The sequence below is a fragment of the Siniperca chuatsi genome, linkage group LG10, assembly GCF_020085105.1.
Source record: "Siniperca chuatsi isolate FFG_IHB_CAS linkage group LG10, ASM2008510v1, whole genome shotgun sequence".
Taxonomy (NCBI): Eukaryota; Metazoa; Chordata; class Actinopteri; order Centrarchiformes; family Sinipercidae; genus Siniperca; species Siniperca chuatsi.
In genome coordinates this window covers 8,853,689-8,865,801 of record NC_058051.1, presented here as the reverse complement: position 1 = coordinate 8,865,801, position 12,113 = coordinate 8,853,689, and the positions used below count along the sequence as shown (strand labels likewise).

The 12,113-nt window shown below is 41.0% G+C and overlaps 1 protein-coding gene across 8 annotated transcripts in view; it reads left to right on the top strand.

The window, feature by feature from the left end:
• LOC122882669 (plexin-B1-like) overlaps window positions 1-12,113 on the top strand; it is a 116,476-nt gene that overhangs the window by 743 nt on the left and 103,620 nt on the right. For 2 of the 8 annotated variants that reach the window (XM_044210306.1, XM_044210297.1), the window contains exon 2: window positions 1,459-1,518. The exons of 4 other annotated variants lie outside the window; for them this stretch is intronic. In XM_044210306.1, the coding sequence (XP_044066241.1) occupies window positions 1,473-1,518 (46 nt within the window). In that variant the 5' untranslated portion in view covers window positions 1,459-1,472. Of the gene's footprint in view, window positions 1-408; window positions 903-1,458; window positions 1,519-12,113 lie in introns of those variants that run through there. 2 more of the 8 variants (XM_044210298.1, XM_044210305.1) reach the window with 2 other exon arrangements.

Genomic DNA, 12,113 nt, shown 5'->3' with positions numbered 1-12,113 from the left:
ACATACACACAAACACACAGACTAGACTGCTCACTACAATGGATATACAGTAGCTGTGGACTATGGTGAGCACTTGCCTTCAGGTCACACACACACACACCATGCACACATGCTTTTGTCAGCTGATGTAGGAATGTGTGTGAGCCAAAAGTCAAATGCCTTGTTCACCTGCTAGCATTCTACTGGACATACACAGCTGCTTATTTAATGCCTTATTTTTTGTCATTGATCGGTGATTATTATGGACAATGTTTGTTTATACTGCTTGTGGTGAAATATGAGGAGGAATGAAACAGCTTTATCACCCTTATACATTTCAAGGCAAAGCGTCATAGCAGGTTTAGCCTCTCCCTAGATTTTGCAAAGAACAGATGAAATGCTTCTGTCATAGAGGGAGTGTGTGTTTAAAGACAGTCATGTGCTATGATTTCAGCTGTTCAGAGACTAGGTGAGGCTTGGCTTTCAGAGGATCCCCCTCAGTCTGTGTGTTGCACCTAATGAGCCTGCAGTGTATAAGCCAGCTGAATCTGAAGTCAGCAAGCCTTCAGTCTGGGGTGTGTTCATGATTTTGTTGAAATGGCTAAAAAAGGAAGATGGAGTTTAGTTCGAATATATAAAACATGAACGTAGTGTCCGTCACGTCACCCATAGGTTTCTGAAGAGCCGTTTTTAAGCTCACAGTGGGCGGCGCCGGCCGTTGCCATCTTAGCAGTGGGTCAGTGGGCAGGTGGAGTTGAGGTTCCTGGTTGCTGAAACACGCCCGCCTAGCGCGAAGTTACTAAACTAGCTAAGGCTAAGAAGCTAGGCTATATGCTACTCTGCGTTGCTAGCCGGCTAAAACCCTGTGGTATGCGGTTGACGGTCTATGGATGGTACCTACGTCGTCCCAGTTTACTAGTGAGGTAAGTTAATCTGAAACTATACAACAAAACTTGAAATAATGATTTATCTGTTATTGAGATTATACTACTTTTTAGTACTTTTTTAAATATATAAATTTGCAACACTACATTTTGTCGAGTATTGCAGAAAATGTGGCCAGTGTTACCGTGAATTAGTGTAATGTTTAACGAACAGTTTTAGGCAACTCAATAAGCTGAATTTAGATTTTCACATAACTTTAGTTGCGAGTCATTTATTTTGATGTCACTTTATTATAACGTTACTTTTAATAAGTTAACGTTAATAAGCTAACGTTGTTACCTGCATGTGATTGCATAGTCATTATTTTTGCTGCTTTTTGTTTAGCCTGTTAAGGAATTATAAAAAGAAATAAAATCTGCAGTGCGATTCTCAGTGCGATGCGTCGGTGCATAACGGCTTACAGATAGATTGTAATTCCCCACACTGTTATTCTGATTTTGATTTGTGTACTGCTACAGACAGCGCTGTGCGAGATATGACTGTTGAGAAAGAAAGGCACTTTTATATTTGTTACAAGATGTTTATTTCTTTCAGTCCTTGTTAAGGTCATGGCCTGTGATGCCTCCACCACGCCTGCTACACACAGCATAAACTGTAAGTACCAGTCTTGGCTACTTTAGACAGCTGATTTTACATTGTCTGTCTTCAAAGGACAACAACAACATAAAATGTTAGACTGTCAGCTGTAAGTGTTGTGTGTAAGTGTTTTGAAGTGTTGCTCCCCTGTTCCATTTTCTCCTACAGATGTGACATAATAGTATTGTAAACATGAAAAACTGAGCCACCCCTTATAGTTAACTTTATATTTTTCATTACCTGAAGCATCTATTACACTAATTTACTTTATTAAGAAGAAAATTAACTGAACTGTAAATTTGGACATGAGGTGTATAGTCAGTGAAATCAGTAGTGTTCATGTGAATGTGTGTTGATAGTGTACGATAAGGTGTGGAGTAAAAGAAAAACAAAATGCTAAGCAAAGCAATAGGGTGCAGGCGCTGACAGGGAAGAGAGCGAGCCATGCTGGAAGCTGGGACTTTTATATCCTGTAGAGCACTGGGCCCTGGTGCTCCAGATCTGGTTGGATACTGCAGTCAGCTCTCTGGCACCTCAAAAGACAACATGTCAGTTACTGACAAAGCACACACACAAGTAGACTAAGCAGGGCCCTCACACGTCCTAATACTAGTAATCTAACTCAAGAACCTTGCCCTACAGCCCAGCTACCTGTCTTCACCGCCGGCAGCTGTAACTGGCATGCTAACGGCACCTGACCAAAGCAACGAGTGCTCTGCTTGGCTTGGCTGCTCCCCAGAACAGCGTAGCCTACCGACCTCAACTCTCTCCCTTTCAACACTTCGTAGTCCGTCCCTCCAGTCCTCATCAAGCACAGATGAAGCCACTTATTCTAATTAGTGTCCGAAGCAGCTCCCCTCCCTTTGGTGCATGCCGGTTTAATAAATGTGGCTAACATATGCTCCTGTTAAGTTAGCACAGCTGGGTGTCTTGTGCTAAGGCTAACCCAAGGCTAATTCATTAACTGGCTAATTAGCTAATAAACCGTGTATGGTGAGCGCAGGTGCCGATACCTGCTAATTATTACTAACATATAAATAAAATACTAGAATTTCACTCACCGAAAAAACTGCAGCACAGACTTCTTGGATGGTCTGTTCGTACAATTAACCGCACAGCAAGCAATATTATTCTTCAGATAGTTTCATGAAAAGGCACAAACACAGCTGAGAGGTCAAGTTCGGTGACTCGCTGAGCTGAGGTGACAGGTGGCTAGCAGACAGCAGACCGTTAGCAGTGACGGCATCGGCATCCCCCACCTGTCACTCAAAGCGGCCACACCCATAATTGTTAATTAATTATTATTAATTAATATAATTTAAATGGGCGGGTTATAAAAAAAATTCACCCCCCTCACAGTTTTCATGAAAGGGGAAATGAACTATAGAGACCAAAACCGTTTTTTGTACCAGGCTGTAAACATGTTTATTTTTGCTGTAAAGTTGGGCCTTTTAACATTGGGGTCTATGGGGATTGACTCCATTTTGGATCCAGCTTCAAGTGGCCATTAGATGAACTGCAGTACCGGGTTGGCTTCATTTTCAGCCCTGGAGGTTGCCAGTTGGTTTAGTTCATGAGTTGAGGCAGCTGGTTCCCCTCGTCGATGACAGCTGTTGGATTTTATCTTTGCAAAATGGGAAACAGCTTAGAAACTGATCAAAATCAAAGCCTCTTCAAATATAATTTTCCTTCCAAACATCCAAGTATTCTCCTGGTCTTATTGTAAAGCAGTCAGTGCTGTGGAGAAGAAGGTTTCTTTACATATATATTCAAATGTTTTGAAAGCACATTTCATATACAACCTTTGTAATGACTCTTGTGGTTGTACAGCCCAACTTTGAACCTCAATATTCTTTTTTCTTGGGGTCCCAGTATTCAGACAGTTTTAAATAGCTGGCCATCTGCTTGCTAAGGGTCTGTTCCAGAAGCATGATATCACATTACCCACACTTAACTGTGGGGGATGAATGAAAGTGTGCATGGTTATGGGATTATCAGAGACTGTAGTATGTAGAAAAATGACATCATTCACAGATTTCAGTCCAATTTAGAGTTACCAAATGAAACAATTTCATCCACATCCGTTGGTTTCATGTTTCTAATGAAGATATTTGTTTCTCCCCTTTTCAACTTTGCCACATGAATTAAATTGTGGGCAGCCCCAAAATTGACAAAATGAGCATTAAAAAAGGTCAAAAATACAACTGAATACACCAATAAATGATACTGTTAGTTTAATAATTAAAATGGAATGGAAAAAGAAATAAAACTTTACTTTTTCCTCCTTTGTCAATCAATTTTGAAATGTGAAAAATGTGAAGAGTGAAATAGGAAATGTTGCTTGGGGAAAAACAGGGAAATAGATTAATTAAATGTGTGCCAAGACCAAAAAATAGAAAATTCTTATAAAGATAAATAGAAGACTAAAATAGGAGGTTGAAAGGAATAGTATAAAGCTTTATGTTTCTTTATACACTCCATTGTAATTATTTAACTAACAGTATTATTTATTTATCTATTCAGTTATATTTTTGACTTGTCTGATAACCTTCTACAACATTTTCTCAGTTTCGGGGCTCCATATAACCAGGGGTTTTCTGCCTCAAAATCCAAAACAATATTGCAGGACTGTTGCCATTTCTGCATCCAGAGCTTTTGAAATCAAACTGTGGGGTGATTATTCTCATTAGGTGGCATACAGGAAGTGATTACGTTACCGTCCGGACATTAAACCTCTCAGACACACACAGAGGAATGGGTCAAAGGCCACTTCAGCTGCAGCTGGTCATTGAAAAGTGATGCTCTGCAGCTGAAACAACAATTTCCAGCCCATTTTATGAATCATAAAAGTAAGACTGCTGGGCATGTATGCAGCAAAGATGGGTGTTATGATTTATAGGTGTCAAATGTTGGGCACACTGTAGGTTAAGTAGATGGCTTTCAACTGCGTGAGAACTGGAAATGAGTGAGAACAAAAAAAGGGGAGAGGCGTGTAAATGCTTTTGAAACCAGATGCCAAGTAAACCCTTGTCAGCAGGCTTTCTCATCTGTTCATCTCATGTGTCACATACTGTAGTAGGATGTTAGTTATATTTTTAACACTTTTGTCCTACAAGCATTTAGTAAGCTGGATGGTGTTTGGTAAAGAAATGACTGGGATGGGAAATGATAACCCACTGAGTTTCTGTTCTGTTAAAGAATGTGTTGATGACTTGTTGGATGAGTCTGATTTCATTGTCATTATTAGCTTAACCCCTATAAGCGGCAGGAAGGCATCTTGAAAGAAATCATGGAGTGTAAAGAGCCTGGCCATGTTGATCTTAGGTATGTAAGTGTATGAGAGAGAGAGAGAGAGAGAGAGAGAGAGAGAGAGAGAGAGTGCATGCTAGATTTTGATGATAGGTATTTAAAGTATTTTGGGCGTTCCCCATATCGGTCGCTGCAACAGCTGGTGGTCCCTCATGTTACACACACACATTCTTCTCTGTGTGTGTGTGTGTGTGTGTTTCTAGGCTGTGTTTGTTCTGTAATGGGGTATGGGCGTGGAGATTCTGCAGGGAACACTTGCTGGGGCACCACTGTGGTAGGGATGCCACTGTGAGGAAATCTTAAACTTAATAAACTTGTGACAAGCAATTACGCTGGACATTTTACAAGAAAAGATATTTGTCGATGACACTTAATATCTGTAGAGCACTTACTTTGATCTTTATATCTTCCCCTTACTAACAAAACGAATGCTCACTGTGTGTGTAGATTAGAGGTGTTGCCTCCAGATGCTGCCACCTTCATCCAACGTAGTTTACAGATTGCCTCATTAACTATTAGCATTGGGTTTAAAGCCATAATTGTGGTAGTGTGCCACCTTATCCTCTGCAGCCCTGTGTTCTCTGTTGTATTCTCCTTTCCTGGTGTGTCTTGTATGTGGCCGACTCGTCTTTGGATGTGTGTGTGTGTGTGTGTGTGTGTGTATTTGTGTGTATGTCTCTTGGTCTGGCTCCATGGTTTCCCGCCTGCTGGCACACCTGGCACACCTGTCTCCAATCATCCATCAATCTCCACAGTTTAAATACCAGGCTCCTCCCACAACAGAACCACCTTGACTACAAGTCCGGGCTACTCTTCACCTCCCAGGCGGATCCCTTCCTCTGCTAGCCCTGGTTGACTCGGGGACTGAAGACAACTTCCTGGACATGGAGCTAGCCCGACAGGCAGGCATACCCACGGAGGCTTTGCAGTGGCCACGGAAGGTGGAGGCGATGGATGGCCGACCCCTAGCCCAGATAACCCATTGCACCGTCCCGGTATCCATGGTTCTGTCCGGCCATCACTGCGAAGACCTCCACTTCCAGCTCATGTCGGCTCCTCGGACACCCCTAGTTCTGGGTTATCCCTGGCTGCATCAACATATAACCCTCACTGCCTCTCCACCTGCCTCCAGTCTGCCCGGTCTCCCTCTGAGGTCAAGACACCCAAACCAGCACCTCCGGACCTAACCTCGATCCCGAAAGAATACCACGACCTACGAGAGGTTTTCAGCAAAGCCTTGGCTCTGTCTCTCCCATCACATCGCCCCTATGACTGCGCCATCGATCTCCTTCCCGGAGCCTCTGTCCCATCGAGCCACCTCTACAACCTGTCTCGACCCGAACGGGAGGCCATGGAGACATACAGTGGTGTGAAAAAGTATTTGCCCCCTTCCTGATTTCTTTTTTTTTGCCTGTTTGACACACTTAAATGTTTCAAATCATCAAACAAATTTAAATATTAGTCAAAGATAACACAATTAAACACAAAATGCAGTTTTTAAATGAAGGTTGTTATTATTAAGAGAAAACAAAATCCAAGCCTACATGGCCCTGTGTGAAAAAGTGATTGCCCCCTAAACCTTAATAACTGGTTGGGCCACCCTTAGCAGCAACAACTGCAATCAAGCGTTTGCGATAACTTGCAATGAGTCTTTTACAGCGCTGTGGAGAAATTTTGGCCCACTCATCTTTGCAGAATTGTTGTAATTCAGCCACATTAGAGGGTTTTTGAGCATGAACTGCCTTTCTAAGGTCATGCCACAGCATCCCAATAGGACTCAGGTCAGGACTTTGACTAGGCCACTCCAAAGTCTTCATTTTGTTCTTCTTCAGCCATTCAGAAACCCCACAACAACATCTAAAGAACTGCAGGCCTCACTTGCCTCAGTTAAGGTCAGTGTTCATGACTCCAATATAAGCCCCAGACCATCACACTACCACCACCATATTTTACTGTTGGTATGATGTTCTTTTTCTGAAATACGGTGTTACTTTTACGCCAGATGTAATGGGACACACACCTTCCAAAAAGTTAAACTTTTGTCTCGTCAGTCCACAGAGTATTTTCCCAAAATTCTTGGGGATCATCAAGATGTTTTCTGGCAAAAATGAGACGAGCCTTAATGTTCTTTTTGCTCAGCAGTGGTTTTCGTCTTGGAACTCTGCCATGCAGGCCATTTTGCCCAGTCTCTTTCTTATGGTGGAGTCATGAAGACTGACCTTAACTGAGGCAAGTGAGGCCTGCAGTTCTTTGGATATTGTTGTGGGGTCTCTGAATGGTATTGATAAAGGTATGTAAGTATTCTTGTGGAAACTTTTACAAGATTCTCTATGAGCGCCCACATTTCTTATCCCTCACAGGTGCACATAAAGCTGAAAAGCTTGAAGAGTATACTGTTGACTGGTCTACCCTGTTATGCCTGTGTGATAGCCCCTCTGCTTTGTTCACTGCTGTTGCTTGCTCTCTTGTCTTCAGGGCTGCAGACTTTAATTGGGAGCATAATCAGCGGCATGGGAGACACCTGGGCCCGGTGTGCCCCATACATATAAACCAGAGCAGCAGCCAGTCCTTTGGCAGATCTCTTCACAACACATCTTTTGCGTCTTTGGTTTTACAGCACAACATTCATGCAGCACATTTTAACTCATCCACTCCCTACAATACTGACTTTACAGATTCCTCCCATCTATTGTTTTTCGTCTTTTGATTATTTTGTTATAAGTAAATTACTTTAATTTTGTTTATCCCTGTGTGTCCCATTTTTGTTGCAGTCTAAGAGCTGGGTTGTGACACCTGCCAACTTCACTTGAGAAAAAAATGCAAATACAAACATGCAGTTGCATTGAAATGTTTAGTCTAAAACATGCAGATTTTGATTTAACAATTAGCAACATTCCAAAAGACAAAGAAAGTAAAAATGTTTCCACTTCAAACTTGTGTGTGGTACATTACTGATGACCTTGCATTGGCTGATAGTGATCAGGCGCTGATTGGTCATTTGGTTAGCACTACAGGTTCACCAATCAACCATTTGCTAATGGTAATGTTTCACTTCAGTCTATATCTGAGCCCTACCTTCTAGACTACCAGACAGTTACATATGTGGGCCCAGTTGCTTGTATCCAGAAACATAAATGATTTTCCCCCTAAGCTGTTGCCCCTGAAACCCAGCCACAGGCCCCTGGACAGTTGACTATGCTAGTGATCTGACTGACTCACTGGTGGAGCATTCCCTTTCTTGAAGAGATGACTCTGCATTTGTCTGTGGGTTTTATGGTGTGAGCTGTGGCTTTGGTGGTACTGGCAACTGTCCTGAATTGAAATGTAATCCTGAAAGTGACACCCCCACTGATATTTGATTTGTTTTATTGTTAGTCTTCAAGATCAGGCTTAAATTAATTACTTCTGGGGGCTGACCAGTGGTCAATGAATGATCGATATCATTTGCACAATTCTCAAGATAACATTCTGTGAATTGATTGATCAAGCAAAGCCAAAACCTAGCTAATGGATTTGGAATTTACTTGTTTGTACTCACAGAAAGCAGGTCCAGAGGCTATTGCTTAGTCAGCTTTTCTTCTGTTATTGTCTGCAGGGGCTTGCTGTTATATTGGAGTTCATCTGATCCTCAGGTTTAACAACAGTGAAGGGGATTTTCATAGTGTCAGTTTAGATCCTGATAGACAGTGGCCACATCTGTCCAGGACTGATTAGTCCATTGATTATCTGCAAACTGTGTTGTCTGCATTTACTTTGTGTTAAACAGTCACTGATATTAATGATGTTTTGTGACCCATGACTATTTGCTCACTTGGTACTTCAGATGTTATATGTTGTGATTTTAGTGAAAGTAAAATCCTCTTAAGTCTCCTGCTGATTAATGAAAAGCTGAGGGAAAGTAATAAGATCAAAGATTAAACTATAATACCCCCAGGGCGAGTCTGCTGGCCACCCAGTACGTAGTCCACTCACTGTCTAAGGCAGATAAAGCTAGCTACTGGTTAATTAATTAAAATCATGATGTACATGAAGCATGTGACTTTAACATCCACTGAAGCCTCTGCTTAACTGAAGAGACGAAAAATAGCAGCACATTAGATTTGAGTGGGTTACTGTAACATCGTAATAATCATATAACGGTAGTGGATGGAAACATGCATTAATTTCCATTTTCTTTTGCCAATTTTCTTGAAATTTGGTTGAAGTTTGCACTACGTTTAAATGGAAACCTAGCTACTGATATATCTCTTGATATTCCTTTAAAGTGCTTCACTATAGTTCTCAACCTATAGTCAAGCACTTTAAACAAACTTTTAAGGCCTGGTCACACCAGAAAGTGGTCGTTAATGATGCAAATATGTCGAAAGACGTAGAGTTCCCTATACAAATACGTTGAAACGTATTTGTACCATCGACTCCTGACATGTCTGTCTGTAAACCATGTCTCCCTTGTGGAGCAGTTTATACTCTGACAAAGGAGATTAAATAAAATTGGATGGTGTAACATAGTTAATAACTTACATTAGATTGTGAAGACTGCTTGCTATTGTTCAACAGCGCAAATTCACAGATCAAAGTTCACCAAAGTTGAACTTAGGGCTGGGTATCATTAAATTTTTTTAGATATAGGTACCTTGACTTTGATACTGAACTTTATTTTTTTTTGATACCAACTTCATAAAATCCATTTAATCAAAAGAAAATTACATTACACATTACGGTAGAATTACTCACTCCAAAAGGAGGAAGCTGTTCAAAGACCTGTGAGCAGCTGGAGAAACACAGCTTTTTACACTGCGCACTTTACTCAATCTGGAAACTGGATAACTGGACTAAATTTAAGAAAATGAAGAAATATCTGTATAATATTGGATTCTATAAAATATGAATATATGTCAAAAGGAACATTAATAACAGTATGGCAGCAATACGCCATTGTAGCATCTAGTCTGCTTAATCCAAAGAGGAAGAAGGGACTGACTGTGTGAGTGACGTTTGTGGTACTGGGAAATAGTGGCAGAGTGAGACCTTTTACTTTGTGCTGATGAGAAGACAGCCCGGGTCTGACAACAATCCACCGTGTCAAGTTCAGGAGTATTTCTCTCCATTATCAGTCAGTCTGCAACGTTAAGCAACACCATCTTTTTCCATCAGAAACATTCTCTGCCTTGACTCCAGGTTATCCATACCCGTGGAGGCGGGGAGAGGTTGTGCTGGGGCTTTCATCCCAGTGGATGATGTGGATGATGTGGTGAACGGACTCACCGACGAGCAGATACAGGTTAGCTGCACTGGCTAGCTAACAAGCAGCACAAAGATCACTTAGTTATCTGTGCAGATAAGCAGTTGGCAGAAAAAAAACAAAAAAAACAGTGATCCATGTCGTGTTTTTCCTGCATGACTCTCCAACGTGTAACATTAGAGAGCCAATCGCCAGCATTACTAGATCTTGGTACAAGCATGCTGCATGCTTATTGGCGCACTGATGCTGATGAGATTTACTCCTTAGGTATCTTAATTTGGCACCGAATGACAAGAAATATTTTGATACTTGATGGTATCGAAGCAATTTGGTCGGTGCCATACAAGTATTGGAATTTGTTACCCAGCCCTAGTTGAACTTGACGCGAAACACTTGTCAAGATTTACATTGCCCCTGCAAGCAAATTCACTAACTTTGCAGTGGTAGGACTTAAACCATGAAGCCATACTTGTTCTTGTTAAAATTCTTGCAGTGACCCTTTTACTTAATAGAGTCTATTGGATACACTAAAAGTTAGTGTATTTGATGAGCAGCAATGATCTTGACAATTGAGAGCTATAGAATCAGTCACAGCTAATCAATATGCAAATGGAAAACAGTCAAGTAAACTTTTGGATGTATTTAAAAAAAAAAGCTGCTGCTACCTTTCTTTTGAAATACTTGTCAGTGATATAAAAACAACACTTCTCCTGACTGAATACAGTATTTTTGATCTCAGACTTGTATAAGTCCCCCTTTCTTAACCATCTAAAATGATGTAAATGGAATAGTTCTCACTGTCTTGATGCATTTTGTTGAGTTGCACTCTAAATGTTGGTACTGTTAAACAGTTGCTCAATGGGATATGCTGATCTCATTCTACGTGAGATTTATCTGGAAGATTGGTATTACCCTGTTCTCTGGGAACTGATGGAAAGATGCTTTTAAAAATGGTAAATGGCTACATTTATATAGTGCTTTCATCCAAAGCAGTTTATAAGGTTTTTGCCGCTTATTCACGCTCACACTCAGATGGCAGCGAGGCAACCATTGGGATTGAACAACCAACCCTGTGATCAGTGGACAACCCGTTTAATATCCTGAGCCACAGCTGCCCTGCTTTCCTACAAAAGTATTCCAAGCCTTTGTGACTGGCTGCTCACTCACTGTTTTATTAGATGAGGAGAGAAGAGGAGAGGGATACTGTACTAATTTAGTAATGGGCAGAGTGTTGCAGAGAAATCCGTGATTTTGTGTGTGTTTGCTCCAAATGCAGCAGCTTCAGCAGAAAGAGGAGGAAATCATTTAGATTGTTTGTTTGACCGGTTTGAACAAGGCAGTTGAAAACTCATTTCTATGATCCAGTTGGCAGTAAGCCCCAATAACAACATGCCTGCTTATTAACATAAAGCCAAGATTATTGACATAAGTAACCTAGAACCTCTGTGAAAGTGTGTTTTATGCTGGATTTGTTCAGGTCTTCAGTAGGCCAGTACTGTAGTTATGTGCTGCACAAATCATATATAACAAGCCATTTAGACTTGTTCTTCTCAATTGTTTCTTGAATTGATTAGTGATGAGATTTTTGTGTCTTATGCTGGTTCATATTTGTTTTTCTTGAAACAGTAAACAACAATAGGGTGGCTCAATTTGCATAGGAAACTAATACAGTTAACATTATCCACTTTTTGCTTTGTTTTAAAGGAGCATTTAATGATTTGTGATTTAAGACTATCTCTACTGGCAACAAGTATGAATTGGAAGGTTAGTGACACAGCTTAAACTGGAATTATGCTTCTCCAAAGATACGCGTAAACATCTCTGCTAACCTACGCAGAGAAGGGTGTCTTGGGTAACCGTAGGTCGCAGATGCTCGCAGAGGAGCCAACGCGCGCACCTCTAAAATCTGAACTGAAATGTGTTGAGTGTACCTGCACTTCAAGCAAGCTTATTGGCTGATTCAACTCGTCTCAGGAGGTGGGTCCAAATTGGAGATAAAAACAAATGTAAATCTACTACATACAAGTACAAAAGAAACTGCTGCACAAACATATCACGAACC